Source organism: Caretta caretta, chromosome 6 (genome assembly GCF_965140235.1).
Source record: "Caretta caretta isolate rCarCar2 chromosome 6, rCarCar1.hap1, whole genome shotgun sequence".
NCBI lineage: Eukaryota > Metazoa > Chordata > Testudines > Cheloniidae > Caretta > Caretta caretta.
In genome coordinates, this window is record NC_134211.1 from 124,754,412 (window position 1) to 124,773,091 (window position 18,680).

At 46.5% G+C, this 18,680-nt stretch overlaps 1 protein-coding gene across 5 annotated transcripts in view; it reads left to right on the forward strand.

Annotated features, from left to right (window-relative positions):
• Nucleotides 1-7,825, forward strand: part of TXNDC16 (thioredoxin domain containing 16) — an 87,342-nt gene extending 79,517 nt beyond the window's left edge. For 4 of the 5 annotated variants that reach the window (XM_048852155.2, XM_048852160.2, XM_048852154.2 and 1 more), the window contains one exon: nucleotides 606-7,825. In XM_048852155.2, coding sequence (XP_048708112.2) covers nucleotides 606-898 — 293 coding nt within the window. In that variant the 3' untranslated portion in view covers nucleotides 899-7,825. The remainder of the gene's footprint in view (nucleotides 1-605) is intronic. The other variant, XM_075129996.1, reaches the window with a different exon arrangement.
• Nucleotides 7,826-18,680: the final 10,855 nt, after the last annotated feature.

Here is an 18,680-nt window from a genome sequence, read left to right on the forward strand (position 1 = left end):
CAAAATGGTTTGAAGGAAGGGGATAAATGTGATGCAAAGCTTGAATTTTTTTTTTAAAAACCCACAACTTTGGGGGGAAATGGAGATGTTTTGAAAAAACACCAGTTTCTCATGTGCAAAACAAGAATATGGTATTTCGAGTCCTGTCCCTTTAAAACTCCTCTAGCCCTTTGGGAACTTTTTACAGGCGCTCACAGTCTTACGCACTGGACTTCACCTTGGAGGGCAAGAGATCTCCTCTACTACAGGAGGAATTTTAAAGGGCCAGGACTGCATATTGTATTTATTAAATTTACTGTATTATTGTCCTCAAATTGAAGGCCCTGTTTAAAGAAGAAATCCATTTTCAAAAATACAAATTCTTTGCAGCCATGAGAAAAACAAATGTCCCGAGTAGCTCATGGAAACTGCAGTTAAATTGTGATTTTCATAGCTGACTGAAACTGCTCTGGCCAAAGAGAAATGATAGGCCCTGGCCTGCACTGAGAATCGCACGGTGAGGGATCTACAGGACTGTGCAGTTCTCAGTGCAGGATCTGGGCCTACCTGCCATCCATTGTGCCCCAACCCTCGGTCATTAACTTCTGATTGTATCCTCTTCTCAGCTACTTTGTCTGATGAAGCCTGGAAGCCTCCTCTTCCTGCTTACAATTTCTTACACATGATGAAGGCCACCCTCCCTGAATTCACAGTGCACACAGTTTATAGTCGTGGTGGCACCGATGAGCTGCAGCAGGCAGAGGAGGTCTCTGAGGAGAAGCCGACTGTCCGAGAGGAGCAGGTGGAAGAACCGGGGCTGGAAGCAGAGAAAGGCCAGTCGCCAGGGAGAGACTTGCGTGGCACGGCCCCAAGGCTGGCAGGAAGAGAGAAGCCACCCAAGCGACACACGGAGCTGTGATGGCCAACGATCAGCCTACGGGTGCTAATGAAGGCCGTTAGAAGGGTGACCAGGATGTTCCTCCCATGCTGATCCAGCATTTAAAATGGTCACAGCAATTCTTTAAACCCAAAAGGGATGAGGTTGTGTGAGAAACTGGCCATGGAGTGAAGGCCGCAGCAGGATTACTATTTAAAGCCCCATTTCCAAGCTGATCAAGCGCAGGTCATTCTGTCTAGCACTACGATCTGCGTTACCACTGCCGGTCTCTGAGAATGTTCCTGCGGGTGCATCCCAATGGCCAGATGGTCAGGTCACTGCATAAATCTCACCCGTTGTATTGCGTTTCATGGCAAATCAGGAAAGGAAATAGCTTGGCATTCTGCTTTTTGCAAGCTGATCAGGATGTGAACAAGCTAATTCCTATGGCTGAGGGCTCTGTCCACACACCGAACTCACCCAGTCTAGTTAAAGCCATAGTGTACGCGCAGTTATACTGGTATAAATGTGATTACACCAGCATAAGGCACCTTTATACCGGTATAACTGCGTCCACACTAGGAGCTGTACTGGTATAACTATGTCGGTAGAAAAATCACACCCCTCATGGAAATAGTGACATCGGTACAAAAGCCGCGTGTGGCGCTGGCCTTAGAAAAGGGGAGCGGAGTGCGGAAGACAAACACACTGGACTTCCCAGGTCTTGTCTTTCCCCTGACTGCTTGGGTAGGCCTAGCTCTGCGCAGCTGAGTCCATCACTCTGCTGTTTCGGAGCAGGGATGGGCCCGGACATACAAACTGGCTGGCTCCCTGCAGGCTGATTGCAGGCAGCCGTCACCAATCATCTCACAGTTCCTCCCGTGATGACTAGTCAGGGGGCTGCGACGTGAGCAGACTAGGAAGGGAGAGCGCGGAAGGACAGCCGTTCAGAGCTGGGCAGAAGGCATCAGGGTTTAAAAGGAAGATTTAAAAAGATTTAAAAAGAGAGCCAAGGCTGCTGGGAGATCTGTTTCACATCCTCTTCCAGATTGGGAGACTTACCACCCCGGAAAAAGGCAGCATCCCTTCGGCGCTTGCTTCCCTTTTACAATCAAGGGTGGTGGTAATCCACGTTCCCTCTATGGTGCACGGCGATGCAGGAGGCTGCACAGTTAATTAGCAGAGCCGCACTGCACTCGGATGTGGCCACGGTTGGGCCTGGAAGATGGCAGTGGGGTGAGGTGGGGGCTGGTGGTGGGATGGGGTGTGCGGGGCTACGGTGAGGAGAGACGCCTCTCCCTCCCAGCCCTGGGGCTGCGGCGATGGGGCGAGAGGCCTCTCCCTCCCAGCTCTGGGGCTGCGGCGATGGGGCGAGAGGCCTCTCCCTCCCAGCCCTGGGGCTGCAGTGGGGGGAGAGACGCTCTCCCCCAGCCCAAGTGCTACTGAGGGGAGAGAGGGCTCGGGGGAGTCCTTTCTCCACGCCCCAGCCCCGGGGCAGCCTACACCCCAAACCCCTCATCCCCCGGCCCCACCCCAGAGACCACACCTCCAGCTGGAGCCCTCCCCCCTGCACCCCAACCCTCTGCCCCAACTCTGAGCCCCCTCCCAAACTCCAAACCCTTCAGCCCCACCTCCACCACACATCACCTCCATATTGGTGCACATAACAAGAAATCATTCTGCACAGGGGTGGGAAAAATTAGCGGGAACACTGATGGTAACGTATTCATTTGTGGCGCCTAATCCACAGGGGCTACTCACGGGGGCCTGGGCTGCAGGATCAGGCACCTGCTAGGAAGGGAAGAAGGCCTGGTCAAGATCCGTTGAAGGCCGCGGGGATGTTTGTGCATAGGATCAGCTGGCATCCGCTCATTTCAACAAACTGCCCTTGGAACGAGCCCTTCACACCACTGGGCTCAATTGCCCAGACTCCTTTATAGTGTTAACACACGCACAAAAATGCTAATCAATTGCTCAGAGCATTGTAAAATGCTGTGTTTTCCCAGACCTGCATGCTGCTTAGGTACCCCAGTAATGGGAGTTATTTGGAATGCCTGGTTGGATAGAAATAGACGTAGAGCTGTTTGGTTTTCCCGAGGTCCCTGACTGAAACAGACCGTTTCTTGACCTAGTTTTGAAGGCAGGCTTCAAAGCACACGTTTCTTTTTTTTCTTCAAGGTTGTATTATGAATCTAACACAGGCCTATCGGTTAATCGCAGTTAACTCATGAGATTAACTCCAAAAAATGAATCGCGATTAATCACAGTTTTCATCACACTGTTAAGCAATAGAATACCGGTTGAAATGTATTAAATATTTTTGGATGATTTTCTACATTTTCAAATATATTGATTTCTATGACAACACAGAGTAAAAAGGGTACAGCGCTCCCTTTACAGTATTATTTTTATTACAAATATTTGCACTGTAAAAATGATAAACAAAAGAAACAGTATTTTTCAATTCACCTCATACAAGTACTGTCATGCAATCTCTTTATCATGAAAGTGCAACTGACAAATGTAGATTTTTTTTTGTTACGTAACTGTACTCAAAAACAAAACAATGTAAAACTTTAGAGCCTGCAAGTCCACTCAGTCCTACTTCTTATTCAGCCAATCGCTAAGACAAACAAGTTTGTTTACATTTACGGGAAATACTGCTGCCAGCTTCTTATTTACAATGTCACCTGAAAGTGAGAACAGGCGTTTGCACGGCACTTTTGTAGCTGGCGTTGCAAGGTATTTACGTGCCAGATATAAAAATTTTATTAAAGCTAATGTAAAAATTATATAATGCACAGGTTGAGAAAAAAGAAAAGGAGTACTTGTGGCACCTTAGAGACTAACCAATTTATTTGAGCATGAGCTTTCGTGAGCTACAGCTCACTTCATCGGATGCATCACGAAAGCTCATGCTCAAATAAATTGGTTAGTCTCTAAGGTGCCACAAGTACTCCTTTTCTTTTTGCGAATACAGACTAACACGGCTGTTACTCTGAAACCTGTCATTATGCAAGGTTGAGAAAAGTGTGTCTGTACATCTGGATATAGTGTTTAGATTATCCACAGATACAAAGTTTGTTTAAAAACTTATAAAATAACATCTAGTACATAATCTGCAATAACCCAAATTCAGATGAATAAATTTAATGATACAGTTTAGATATTTGAATCCGAATACTCAGGTACCTCACTCAAGAAAAGTTATACAGAGAGTTAGTTGTAGAAGCTATAGGAAGGAGTGTAGATTGTCCCTCAGTAATTGAGCATTTAGGATGTGCTGTCCCTTAATAGATATAATCAATCAGAGAATTTTTTCAGTTACTTTCTGATTTCGCTTCTCTTCAGCACTCCAGCTCATCTCTCCTGGTATTGCCGATGTCTGGTTCTAGATAGATGTCCCTTGAAAACGTAGAAAACATCCAAAAATATTTAAACAAATTGTATTCTATTATTGTTTAACAGTGCGATTTAATTTTTTTAAACGCTTGACAGCCCATACCTAATATAAAAAGAGCAGGAGCCTGTAGTGCTGTGAACTATTCCCAAGGGAAATAAAGGGAACAAAGTGAACTGGATCCTCAGCTGGTGTCGATCCGTTCTAGTCTACGGAGGTTCTGATGCCACGCTCTTCACTAGTAGCTGAGCGCCTTCTAGTAGTGACTGAAGCAACATGACCTACATCTGGGACATGCTCTTTGCTCTCTCATCCTATCCCCAGGAGGAGAAGCGTGCGCAGGGGTGTGCTTTCTTTTGGAATTTTTTATAACCTATACCCAGGGTCTGCGGAGCACCATTGGCTTCGGTGTGATGACTGACAATCGAGGATCTGGCCCGGTGTGTTTCATTAGTAAGGCCCTACCAAAGTCACCCTCCATTTTGGTCAATTTCACAGCCGTGATATTTTAAAAATCATAAATGTCATGAGTTCAGCTATTTAGATCTGAAATTTCCTGGTGTTGTAATTGCAGGGGTCCTGACCCAAAAAGGAGTTGGGGGGGGGCGGGTCGCAAGGTTATTGTAGGGGGATTTGGGGGTACGGCCACCCTTACTTCTGGGCTGCTGCTGGTGGCAACGCTGCCTTCAGAGCTGGGCACCCAGCCAGCAGCTGCTGCTCTGCAGCCGCCCAGCTCTGCAGGCAGCGCAGAAGCAAGGGTGGCAATAGTGCGACCCCCCTAAAATAACCTTGTGACCCCCCTGCAACGTCCTTTCGGTCAGGACCCCCAATTTGAGAAACGCTGTCTGCCCCAGGAAATATGTGTCGTATTGGGTAAAAGCACACAAAAGACCAGATTTTGTGGGAGGAGACCAGATTTCACAGTCCGTGACACGTTTTTCATGGCCTCGAATTTGGTAGGGCCCTATTCATTAGTGTAAGTGTGCTCACCGGAAGGTGTGATCTCTCTCTCGGCCCACTGAATGCTTACTTGTCAGAGGACCTGCTGATCTGAAATGGAGTTTGTGCCAAGGGAAGGGTGTTCAGATATCCCTGCTCTTCCTGACTGTTCCCTCTGTAATTTGGCTGCGTGGCAGGGATGCTGTTACCAGGTAGGAGTGCGAGAGCCTCACCTTTGTTCCTGGCACTACAGGCCGCCCTTGTGTGGAAGGCGGGTGGGGAGGGATCGTTTTTAAAATGCGAACGGCCCCGTGAGAATTGAACCCACAAACTAGACCTTTGTGCTCGCTGCAGCCCGCTGCTCTCACCTGCAACGTCCCGCTTGGAAGGAGCGCACAGGGAGGGAGGCTTTGAAAGGCAGATGATTGTGCTAACAGCTGAATCGCTGGTCATGAACACACGTGGAGTTCTCTGCTAGCAGCAGGGAGAGCTTGCTGGCATTAGCCACTCTACACCGAGTTACACTCCAATAATTGTCGCGTTGGGCCTGATCCTGTTGAAATCTAAGTGAGTTTTACTGTTGACGTTAGTGGGAGCAGGAGTGGACCCTTCACTGCCCCCCGAACAAGGCCCTATACGCTGCTCAAGACCCACAGGCTGATGGAGGCTTTAAATGATGCCCAGTTTAGGCTCTCTTTGCTGTCGTGAACTTCACTTTTGGTTCATAGGCACAACCACTAAGGGAAATTCCATCCACTGTTCACAGCTCTTGGAGAAAAAGAAGCAAGGGATTATTAAGGTGTCTATGCCAGAAATCTTTAAATGGAGCCAAAGGGAATGACGACGATTAATATCCCCCTCTTTGTCTAATGCACGTTTAATAGCAATGCAGCCTTTGTGTGTGAGCAGGGAAAAGTTGACATGACAGCAAATGCCCCAGTACAGGTATGTTGCTGTCTTTTATCTACACCAAATCAAATCTAAATACTAAGGTCTTAGGCTGGCACTATTCATTTTGAGCCAGATCCAGGAAATGTCCATGTGTTAAATGTTAAATTGAGATTGGATGGCTTGTTCTGAAGTTATTGGCTTGGTTCGGAAATCACTGTGTGGAATGCAATGGCCTGTGTTATGCAGGGGATCAGTCTGAATGAAAGCCCTAAAATCTATGAATAACTGCTCGGGTGAGTAGCCGTGCAGTGGGACTATTCACCCAAGTAAAGCTAACCATGTGCAGAAGGGTTTGCAGGATCAGAGCCCTGAGTAGTCCCATTGAAGTCAGTAGCAGTTTTGCCTGAGTGAGGAGCACAGTATCGGGTCCTAAAACATGTTGGATTATTCAGGTTTAGTCTGGGATTTTTAGCTGAGAAGCTGTACTGAATTTTCCGACACCAGCAGAAAACGTAAGACCAGACCGATCCGTGCATATAGGAGAGAACTCATCAGATGTCTGAGGTATACTGCTGCAGTGTTTGGTTATCATCAGAATGCCCACAGTTCTCTTCATCAGCTGAGAAAAGGGCTCTGGGTTACACTGATGTATTTGCTTTGGGTCCGAAGCAATCCCGGGGAAGGATAATGGATGGACACAGTAGCAAGAGGGAAAAAATCATCGACAAACCTAATCCATTCAGGTGGTTTTGAGTGGGAAAAAAAACACTGTGTTTGTAGGAAGAGGTCTTGAATCCTTAGGGTACGTCTACACTGCAGTGTAAGCTCAGGGTTCAGACCCAGGCTCAAGGCTAACGCCCTTTCTGTCTAAACACAAATCACGCTAGTCCAAGGCTTGGACCCAGAGTCCCAGGACTCCACAGGGATGCAGGGTCTGAGCCTGAGTCAAGCCGGGACCCAGGGTTCAAGCCGTATTGCTTTGCAACATAGACACAGCCCCACTCGATGCGTGCTCTGAGAGTCTGCCAAAAGTATCACACAAGCCAACTTTCTTTGTTCTCTGGACAGTCAAGTTTGGTGGACGATCAAGTTTTCTCACACTACACCCTGAACAAAGGGGTAGAATGGCCCCACATTTGCGGAGGATGCTAGGAATTCTGAGATATGGGTGGTTGGACTTGGGCACACATAATACAGGGAAGACGAAGGAGCCCAAGGTGAGACCCAGGGTTCAAGAATTCCTAACCGGGGTTACAAATGAGTGGAGATGCTCAAGCTTTTAACAAACCCAGCATCGGCTAGCTCAAGTTCTGCTATTCCTGGGCTTACATTGCAGTAGAATAGCATTAAGATACAGAATGAATCCATGTCGTGCTTCAAAACAGAAGTCCTTTTCAGTGCACGGTATGTGTCAAGGGACTGGAATGAGGCCAATGATCTTTGTGTGACTGTGTGTATTGATGCATTTAAGTTAAATGAAGCACAACTACAGTGAGCATCAATTATATCCATTTCCTTCTCGGACATTGAGTATTAAAGTGTCATTTCATCTGTTTAAGCCGCAGATCTGTATTTCCCAGGACGTTGTGTTTGAGAATTGCATGTGTAGGGCATGGTGACTCGATGTTATGTGCACCTTAGACACGTGGTATTGACCTTTCCGGTCTTTTCACTGAACACTTTTTTCTTTTTTTGACTGTGTGCAGTTTACTGGGACATAATAAAGCTGGTAACTTTCATCCAGTTTACTGGGACATCATAAAGCTGGTAACTTTCATCCAACTTTCACACATTCCTTTGTGTATTTGAATTGAGATGAAGGTGAGAGTCGGAGGATACAATACATAATGTACAAAAGGAACGACATGAGTCTCATAAAATGAAAACCAATTTACTTGGCAAAACTAGCTAACAAAGTCTCCCCAGCAGCTGACTGGTCTGTTTGAGTCTCTGGGATCAAACACCATGTTGAGCCCATTTGTTAGGCATTTGAAAAGGCCTCCGCTTGCTTGTACAATTCGGTGGGGATTTCTTTTCCAGAGACAGGCAGGGGACAGCAGTTGCAGAGGCACTTGCTCCAGGAAGGAGTGATAATACTTAGCACTTGCATTGTGCTCTCCATGTTTAAAGAGCTTTCCAGGAGACATTGGTTGGATAGGCATGGAAAGCATCAGCAGCCCCAGGCTTCCTTTACTCTGGCATACGGTGGCTGGTTTGGCCTTGTGGAAAGAGACAGGGAAGCTTGGAGTGCTACTGATCACCTCTTCGTGTGCATTTTCATCTTTTCTCTCGTAAACGGGCTGGACATTACCGGTGAGTTAGACCTGCTGGTTCAGCCTCAGTGGAGGGAATGTAAGCTATTTATGTCCTCCTTTGAGTTCAGACTCCCCCTGCTGGTTTACTGTAGCACTGCACTCTGATCCCAGTTGGCTCTTGGAGACCACCTTCCCTCACAAGAACAAATCGTGTCAAACCAACCTGATAGCTTTCTTTGACAGGGTAGCAAGATGTGTGGATAGGGGGGAAGTGGTAGATATGGTATATCTTGACTCTAGGAAGGCTTTTCATACTGTCTCGCATGACCGTCTCATAAACAAACTAGGAAAATACAACCTGGATGGAATTACTACAAGGTGGGTGCAGAACTGGTTGGAAAACCATTCCCAGAGAGTAGTTATCAGTGGTTCACAGTCAAGCTGGAAGGGCATAATGAGTGGAGTCCCGAAGGGATCAGTTCTGGGTCCGGTTCTGTTCCATATCTTCATCAGTGATTTAGATAAAGCCATAGAGAGTACACTTATAAAGTTTGCGGACAGTACCAAGCTGGGAGGGGTTGCAAGTGCTTTGGAGAATAGGATTAAAATTCAAAATGATCTGGACAAACTGGAGAAAGAGTCTGAAGCAAATAGGGTGAAATTCAATAAGTACAAATGCAAAGTACTCCACTTAGGAAGGAACAAGCAGTTGCACACATACAAAATGGGAAATGACTGCCTAGGAAGGAGTACTGGGAAAAAGGATCTGGGGGTCACAGAGGATCAAAAGCTAAATATGAGTCAATAATCTTGCAAAAAAAGCAAACATCATTCTGGGATATATTAGCAGGAGTTTTGTAAGCAAGACATGAGAAGTAATTCTTCCGCTCTACTCCGCGCTGATTAGGCCTCAACTGGAATAGTGTGTCCAGTTCTGGGTGCCACATTTCAGGAAAGATGTGGACAAATTGGAGAAAGTCCACAGAAGAGCGACAAGAATGATTAAAGGTCTAGAAAACATGACCTATGAGGAAAGATTGAAAAAAATTGATTTGTTTAGTCTGGAGAAGAGAAGACTGAGAGGGGACATGATAACAGTTTTCAAGTACATGAAAGGTTGTTACAAGTAGGAGGAAAAAAATTGTTCTTCTTAACCTCTGAGGGTAGGACAAGAAGCAGTGGGCTTAAATAGCAGCAAGGGAGGTTTAGGTTGGACATTAGGAAAAATTTCATAGATTCATAGATATTTAGGTCAGAAGGGACCATTATGATCATCTAGTCTGACCTCCTGCACAACGCAGGCCTCAGAATTTCACCCACCACTCCTGCAAAAAAAACCTCACACCTATATCTGTGCTATTGAAGTCCTCAAATTGTAGTTTAAAGACTTCAAGGAGCAGAGAATCCTCCAGCAAGTGACCCGTGCCCCATGCTACAGAGGAAGGCGAGAAACCTCCAGGGCCTCTTCCAATCTGCCTTGGAGGAAAATTCCTTCCCGACCCCAAATATGGCGATCAGCTAAACCCTGAGCATGTGGGCAAGATTCATCAGCCACATACTACAGAAAATTGGAGAAGGGATACTGTTAAGGGGGCAGTGAATGGGAAGACTGCCTGGGACAGTGGGGTCCTGAGAGACTGATCCATGCACTCCCCCGGGAGGGGAAAACTACAGTGACCTGGCCGGAGAGCCAAGCGACAAAGCAGGAGCAGTTGAGGCCTGAGTGAGCAAGACACAAGAGAATGATGGAGTACAACCGCATCAACCTGGCAGAGCTAAACCCCAGACACGGCCTGAAGGAGGTGCTGCAGTGAGTACACAGGTAATAAACACAATCTCTGGCAATATTCACTCCATCAATTGCTATCACCAAACCACCAAAGCAAGCACAAGGTTGGAAATCAGTGTTCTTGGGAAGGGACTATTGACACAGTAGATTTGAAAATCAACTTGTAGTGACAGAGGACTTGTGAGGGGGTGGGGGGCATTTGGGAGGGTAGGGAGGGTTAATATCCACAGAACCACACAGGTCCGTCAGAGGAAAGAAACTGGTTTTTATTTCTGTCCTCGCCATGACTGCACCGCAATGGCCAGAGGTGAGAAGCTCTAGCCCATTGACTGGTATCAGCTGGTCTTTCTTTCATTTGCTGGCCTAGGTTGATAATGCAGGCCATCCCATCCAAGCATCCCAAAGTGCCTTGTACAGAAACAGGAAAATGCATCTGCTCTCTTTTCCTTTGGTGATTTTTGTTTGTTGGCTAACCCTTTTTAAGGTTGCTAATGTTTAGCTTAACGGCCAATTGATCTGACTGTGATACGGTTCTTCCCCCAGGATCAGGCTACCCAGAATTCACACTATGGAGTTCAATATCTTGCGGGGAGTCTTGGGGTAGATGACAGGAACACTCACACTGAGGGCAAAGTAAAACCTTAAATACCTTTAGTACAATAATGGATAAAGCTAGAATAGACCCAAGCCACATAACAAGATAGAGATAATACAGGTTCAGGGGATATGAGTCAACAGTGGATATGAGTCAACAGTGTGCCCTTGTTGGCAAGAAGGCTAATGGCATTTTGGGCTGTATAAGTAGGAGCACTGCCAGCAGATCGAGGGACGTGATCATTCCCCTCTATTCTGCATAGGTGAGGCCTCATCTGGAGTACTGTGTCCAGTTTTGGGCCCTACACTATAAAAAGGACATGGAAAAAAATTGGAAAGAGTCCAGCGGAGGGCAACAAAAATGATTAGGGAGCTGCAACACATGACTTATGAGGAGAGGCTGAGGGAACTGGGCTTATTTAGTCTGCAGAAGAGAAGAATAAGGGGGATTTGATAGCTGCTTTCAACTACCTGAGAGGTGGTTCCAAAGAGGATGGATCTATACTGTTCTCAGTGGTACCAGATGACAGAACAAGGAGTAATGGTCTCAAGTTGCAGTGGGGGAAGTTTAGGTTGGATATTAGGAAAAACCTTTTCACTAGGAGGGTGGTAAAGCACAGGAATGGGTTACCTAGGGAGATGGTGGAATCTCCTTCCTTTGAGGTTTTTAAGGTTAGGCTTGACAAAGCCCTGGCTGGGATGATTTAGTTGGGGATTAGGTCCTGCTTTGAGCAGGGGGTTGGACTAGATGACCTCCTGAGGTTCCTTCCAATCCTGATATTCTATGATTCTATGATAGGGTAATCTGTGGTAGCATTCTATGCATAAGCTCTTAGAATTGCACACTCACACCCTTAGTTGAAGACCTTATGATAGGAGACAAAGGGATCAGCCCTGTCTCTGGCATGCCACAGTGTCCAATGGTCCAAGTTCCTCAATGAGTTTGAAGGGCCAAGCAATAGAGAAACAGACAGCAATGGAAGAAGCCCAGGAAAGAACAGACCCAGACCCAGACCACATGGTGACTGCCCTGTTATAGGGCCAGAGCATCATCTCCTCATGCTCAATCCTCTATGCCCATATTTAGCCTTTTCACCAATGTAATACTGAGGTGTACTTAGTCTATAGGTGAACATACTGATACACCTGACTGCTACTTCAGCACATGATACTACCCATCACCCCTCGCTTAAGCGGATTTGTGGTTATTACTTCCATGTCCCTTGCGGTCACGCTGACTGGAACATTCTAACTCCTACCATCGAGCCAGCTCTCCTTAGTTCCCGAAATCTAAAGGTGACCATTGATCTGTGTCAAGGGTTATGGCCTTCTTAACCCGCTTATGCTAACCTATACTCCAGCTAATATCTTACAGGATACAGGCCTGTAGGGTTCTAGCGTTACAACGAATATAACAGAAGCAACTAAATATCATAAAGGCAAGCCAGTAAATATAATGGGCCCAGTGAATATAATGGGCAAGCTTACCCTATGGGCTACATATTTTTAACCTTGGGGATTATTGTTCAGTTTCCCAGTTAAGAAGCTGGCAAAGATGAACGCCAAAGTCAGTTTTATTTTGTTTCATCCACAACTTACTCATGCTCATTGGATGGTTGCTGTATAAGTTTCCTCCAACTGTCCTGAGAGTGACCTAAGAGCTGAGCTGCAGAGATGGTGGCTGCTTTTAGGGACAAGAGACGGCTGAGTGTCCAGCCCTGCTTGGTCCAGGAGCTTTGGAACCTGGTTGTGATGCTCTGTGTTGTTCTGCCACGTAGTGGCACCTGTGTAGAGCAGGGAGTTTGCAGAGCCTGTATTTGATGGGGGCTGGATGGGCTGTTAATAAACTTGTTCTGGTCATGTTTGATAGTCTGGCCCCTGCACTTGTTTAGGAGGCTGTCATAAATATAAAGGGAAGGGTAAACCCCTTTGAAATCCCTCCTGGCCAGGGGAAAGCTCCTCTCACCTGTAAAGGGTTAAGAAGCTAAAGGTAACCTCGCTGGCACCTGACCAAAATGACCAATGAGGAGACAAGATACTTTCAAAAGCTGGGACGAGGGAGAGAAACAAAGGGTCTGTGTCTGTCTGTATGCTGCTTGCCAGGGATAGATCAGGAATGGAGTCTTAGAACTTTTAGTAAGTAATCTAGCTAGGTACGTGTTAGATTATGATTTCTTTAAATGGCTGAGAAAAGCATTGTGCTGAATAGAATAACTATTTCTGTCTGTGTATCTTTTTTGTAACTTAAGGTTTTGCCTAGAGGGGTTCTCTATGTTTTTGAATCTAAGTACCCTGTAAGATATCTACCATCCTGATTTTACAGGGGGGGATTTCTTTATTTCTATTTACTTCTATTTTTTATTAAAAGTCTTCTTGTAAAAAACTGAATGCTTTTTCATTGTTCTCAGATCCAAGGGTTTGGGTCTGTGGTCACCTATGCAAATTGGTGAGGCTTTTTATCCAACATTTCCCAGGAAAGGGGGGGTGCAAGTGTTGGGAGGATTGTTCATTGTTCTTAAGATCCAAGGGTCTGGGTCTGTAGTCACCTAGGCAAATTGGTGAGGCTTTTTACCAAACCTTGTCCAGGAAGTGGGGTGCAGGGTTTTGGGAAGTATTTTGGGGGGAAAGATGTGTCCAAACAGCTCTTCCCCAGTAACCAGTATTAGTTTGGTGGTGGTAGCGGCCAGTCCAAGGACAACGGGGGCAATATTTTGTACCTTGGGGAAGTTTTGACCTAAGCTGGTAAAGATAAGCTTAGGAGGTTTTTTCATGCAGGTCCCCACATCTGTACCCTAGAGTTCAGAGTGGGGGAGGAACCTTGACAGAGGCCCTGGCTGGTGCTTAAGTGGAGGTGGGAAGGAGTCCCCCTTGTCTCCCCAGCATTAAGAGGGATGCAAGTTGTGGTCCAGGGAGGGCCGAGGAAAGCATTGTTTAGCTTAGGTCTGGCCCAGACCCCCTTGAGGCCTGCGTTAACATGGTAAAATGCTGTTTACATGGGGAGAGCAAAAGAGCTTCTGATCTGTGTCAATAGGGTAAAAGAACAAGATGCACCACATTGTTGGCTCATATTCAATTTGTGATCCACTATACCCCCCAGATCCTTTTCAGCAGTACCTCCCCAAGCCTGTTATTCCCCATGTTGTAACCCTGCCTTTGATTTTTTTTCCCCTTCCTAAGTGAAATACTTTGCTCTTGTCTTTATTGAATTTCATCTCGTTGATTGCAGACCAATTCTCCAATTTATCAAAGTCATTCTGAATTTTCAGCCTGTCCTCCAAAGTGCTTGTGACTCCTCCCAGCTTGGTGTCATCCCGAAATTTCACAAGCACACTCCCCACACCATTATCCAAATCATTAATAAAACCGTTGAGTAGTACTGGACCCGGGACAGACCCATGTGGGACCCCATTAAATACACCCTCCCAGTGGGACGGCGAACCATTGAGAATTACTCTTTGAGTACAGTTTTTCAGCCAGTGGTGCACGCACTTTATAGTAATTTCATCTAGACCACATTTCCCTAGTTTGCGTACGAGAAAACCATGTGGCATTTTGTCAAATCCTTGCTAAAATCAAGGAGAGAGACAACACCCTCCTGCTCCCAAACCTCTACCCACAAAAAAACACAGTGGGGGGTGGGGAAATCCCTTCGTGACCTCTGGCTAAAGCCCTGAAGCATGAGATTTTAGGGACATAAGACAGGCTTTGAGGGAGCTACTTACATATCCCTGATTCTCTGCCCAGCCCTGTCCTTGGCTGAGTTTGCAACTTACAAGGTTCTCAAACTTATGCCACGTGGCAACAGACCCCAGGGGACAGCTAGCTGGGTATAGCCACAGTGCAGCATGCTGTGACCAGGGCACCTCACTGTCTCTCTACACTCCATGTGGGAGGGCCCCAAGGGGGCCTGGCACAGGTTACACATGTTTTGGGTTCAACGTCACTGCTCAGGGTCGCTGTGAGGATATTTGGTGGTTTTATGGATGTGGCAGCCAGAGGTAAATTGTACTGTTACGAATTATACCTGGTAGGACACGCATAAAACTGCTGCGAATTATACCTGATAGGTCATGCACAGTTCGAATCTAGGCTGAGGCACATGAACAAAGTCCACAACTGCAGAGTTCCCAAAAAACACTAAGTTTATTACGCTCGAGTGTGGTGCCCCCTTGCTAGTCAGGAGGGGACCCCGAATACAGATTGTACAAAGGTTATATACCTCTTAGCAAAGCATGTTGCCCTCGTGCATCGGAAACCTTAGCCAACAAACAAACCCTTTTCTTATCTACCACCTATCCCTGCTTGGTGCATTCCTCGTGCTAAACTAGTATGTTAATTACACAGCATGGTCCTAAAGCCATGCATCAGTAACTTTTATTATCAGGATGGGAGGCCTCACATCAAAGGCCAGGAGATAGGGAGTTAGGGACAGACAAAGAAAAGATACCGGGAGTCAAGGCAGGCTGGAGACAAGGGGGAGGATTTTCACAGGAATGCAGTATCTAAGGAACACTCCTCCTGGTGCATGATGTGCTTGCTTTAGACAATGGTGGGCCCCAAACCAAAATGGAGTCACATGTGCTAACTTTTCCTTAACAGTACCAGTTCTGGAGACTGGAGATGGGCCTGATGAATCTCAGAGTTCTGACCCAGAAGTAGATCCGAAGTTTGGAGATGCTAGGATCCCAGGTTTTGGTTCAGGCCTATCTTTTGGGGAAACAGATGCTCTTTCAGCTGATGTGTAGTGAATCAAGGTCTGTAGTTAAGTGATGATGACTCATTATGCCTTGATAATACATTCCACTTGTAACAGGGAGGCCACTTACATGACTCCCCGGTTGAGCTTTAAGGGAGAGCTTGGAAAGACAGCCAGCTGGGTCACCCATCCTGCCCTCAGAGACCCTCAATCTCCCTGAGAAACAGAAACAGCTCATAGCTGAGGTTAGTCAACTACCATGTGGCTTTCACTCTACTTCCTCTGGTCAGCATTGGAGCTGCCCTGGTTTGGTGAGTCCTCTGGCTCAGGCTGACGTGAGGAAGTGACCGTAGCTGGGAGTTATTTTCTAGGTGATACGCCCTTGTTCACAAAACTGTTTGATGGTGAACCATGGTCCCCTGGTGGTATCTATCTCTGTTCGGCGGCTAGCTTGTGAATGCCAGGTATGGTGTGGTGCTATGGACCAGCACCTCATGGACTTGGTGGAGCCAGGCCCATCGCCACTTTTTGACCTACCTCCTCTCCTCTCAACCACTGCAGCGTGCACCAGGCGGCCAGCTGGCTGGGCTCCCTGCTGCGTCCTCTCACCCTCATCCTTCTCCCAGCCCCACCTCCTCTTCAGCTTTCCCCTGCCTCTCCCTCCCTTGTTGTTCTTTGCTTACCCCTGCCTCTTGCCCCTGACATTCCAGCTCTCCCACCTTGACTGTGCTGAGCACTTGCTCCCCAATCCCACGAGCCCTCCACTGCCCTTAATCCTTCATAAGAACGGCCATACTGGGTCAGACCAAAGGTCCATCAAGCCCGTATCTGTCTTCCGACAGTGGCCAATGGCAGATGCCCCAAAGGGAATGAACAGACAGGTTATCATCAGTGATCTATGCCCTGTCACCCAATCCCAGCTTCTGGCAAACAGAGGCTAGGGACACCATTCCTGCCCATCCTGGCTAATAGCCATTGATGGACCTATCTTCCATGAATCTATCTAGCTTCCTTTTGAACCCCGTTATAGTACTGGCCTTCACAACACCCTCTGGGAAGGAGTTCCAGAGGTTGATAGTGCGTTGCATGAAAAAATACTTTCTTGTGTTTGTTTTAAACCTGCTACCTATTAATTTCATTTGGTGGCCCCTTGTTCTTGTATTATGAGTAGGAGTAAATAACACTTCCTTATTTACTTTCTCTACACCAGTCATGATTTTATAGACCTCAATCATATCCCCCCTTAGTTGCCTCTTTTCCAAGCTGAAAAGTCCCAGTTTTATTAATCTCTCCTCATACAGAAGCTGTTCCATACCCCTAATCATTTTTGTTGCCCTTTTCTGGACCTTTTCCAAATCCAATATATCTTTTTTGAGATGGGGTGACCACATCTGCACACAGTATTCAAGATGTGGGTGTACCATGGATTTATAGAGAGGCAAGATGATATTTTCTGTCTTATTATCGATCCCTTTCTTGATGACTCCCACCATTCTGTTCGCTTTTTTTTGACAGCCACTGCACATTGAGTGGATGATTTCAGAGAACTACCCACAATGACTCCAAGATCTCTTTCTTGAGTGGTAACAGCTAATTTAGACCCCATCATTGTATATGTACGGTTGGGATTATGTTTTCCAATGTGCATCACTTTGCATTTATCAACATTAAATTTCATCTGCCATTTTGTTGCCCAGTCCCCCAGTTTGGTGAGATCCTTTTGTAACTCCTTGCAGTCTGCCTGGGACTTAACTGTCTTGAGTAGTTTTGTACCATCTGCAAATTTTGCCATCTCACCGTTTACCCCTTTTCCCAGATCATTTATGCATATGTTAAATAGGACTGGGCCCTGTACAGATCCCTGGAGGCCCAGTATGGATTCAGGCACCCTGCTCCCTCCCCATTTACCTGCCTCTCCCAAGGTAGGCCCCCACTACTGCTATGGGACCGCTGTTGAACCGAGGCACCTGTGACCCTAGGCCCCCCTGCATTCACACCCTGCACATTACTGCAAAGCTGTCTGTACAGAATAAGCCTTGTGAGGTATCCTAGGAAAACTAACACCCTGGTCAATGACACCATTGTAATAAATACGGAACACTCTTATGTGTAAAGTTAGGAATTCTCTCTGTGTGATGCTATTAGAACACATTTAAGACCAGATGGCCTGGCCATTTCCTTGGGTGACTGGTGTAAACCAGCTAAGAATCTCCCCCTTGCTCCTCAGCCTTCAAGCAGAACTTTTTTGGTTTTGCTGTTCTTCCCTCGTGCTTAAAAATATAAATCATACCTCCCTCCCCTGCCAAAAAATAAAAAAATTCAAGTCTTTTTCCAGGGGGAAAATTGTGGAAAAACCCAAATGTCAAAAAAGGAAAACTATTTTGAAACCTAGGTCATGATGTGTTTTAGTGAGACGAGACGATTGCACTAACGAGCTCCAATGTGGGGGAGAATAACAGATCTGGCCCTGCTCATGGACAGAGTGCAGAACAATCACTATGGTCAATGGACAGATTTATTGCTCTGACTAGCCTCAAATCAGATTCATCCTTGCAGTTCTGGCTTAGTTTTTTTCGGTCTCAGAGACATACACTTTTATCCTTTGGGGCAGGCAGCCGTATGTGAATTTTGCACAGGGGATGAGGAACCCTCAGTTTCCTGGCAGGCAGAGGTGACAGATCTGTGGTTTCTTAAGTGCTAAAATCCACCCCTTTCTCCAAGGGACCTTTCTCTTCAACGCACACTCTGAAGAACCTACCAGGAAAGTGAGTAATGAGGTCACAGCAGCAGTGACCTTCATAAACAAACAGGAGGCTAGAGGGGCATTTTAGTCAGTGTTCATCTCGGCAGGTTGCCCCCCGCCATGTGGTAAATGATGTACTGGAAAAAATTAACTTTACGATCTACTAATGTGTCTGGCATTTGTTGGCTGTAAGAATATGTTCAGTTCACCAGAAGGTGTGGCATTAGAGGAAGGAAAAGGCCACCAAAAATCCCAGTCGTTTGCATTCCACAGGTTTTAGAAAGGAACCAATTTCTGTTCATTCCAAATTTTTTGTGAACATTACCGACAATTTCTGTGGTTTTCCCTTTTCTTATTAGGATACTGGCATAGGACATGGGAGACCTGGGTTCAGTTCCCTGCTTTGCCACAGGGAATAACCTTGGGCGAATCACTGAGCTGCTCTCTGCCTCAGTTTCCCCATCTGTACAATGGGGTAATAACACTGCCCACTTCAGAGGAGGGGTTGTGAGGATAA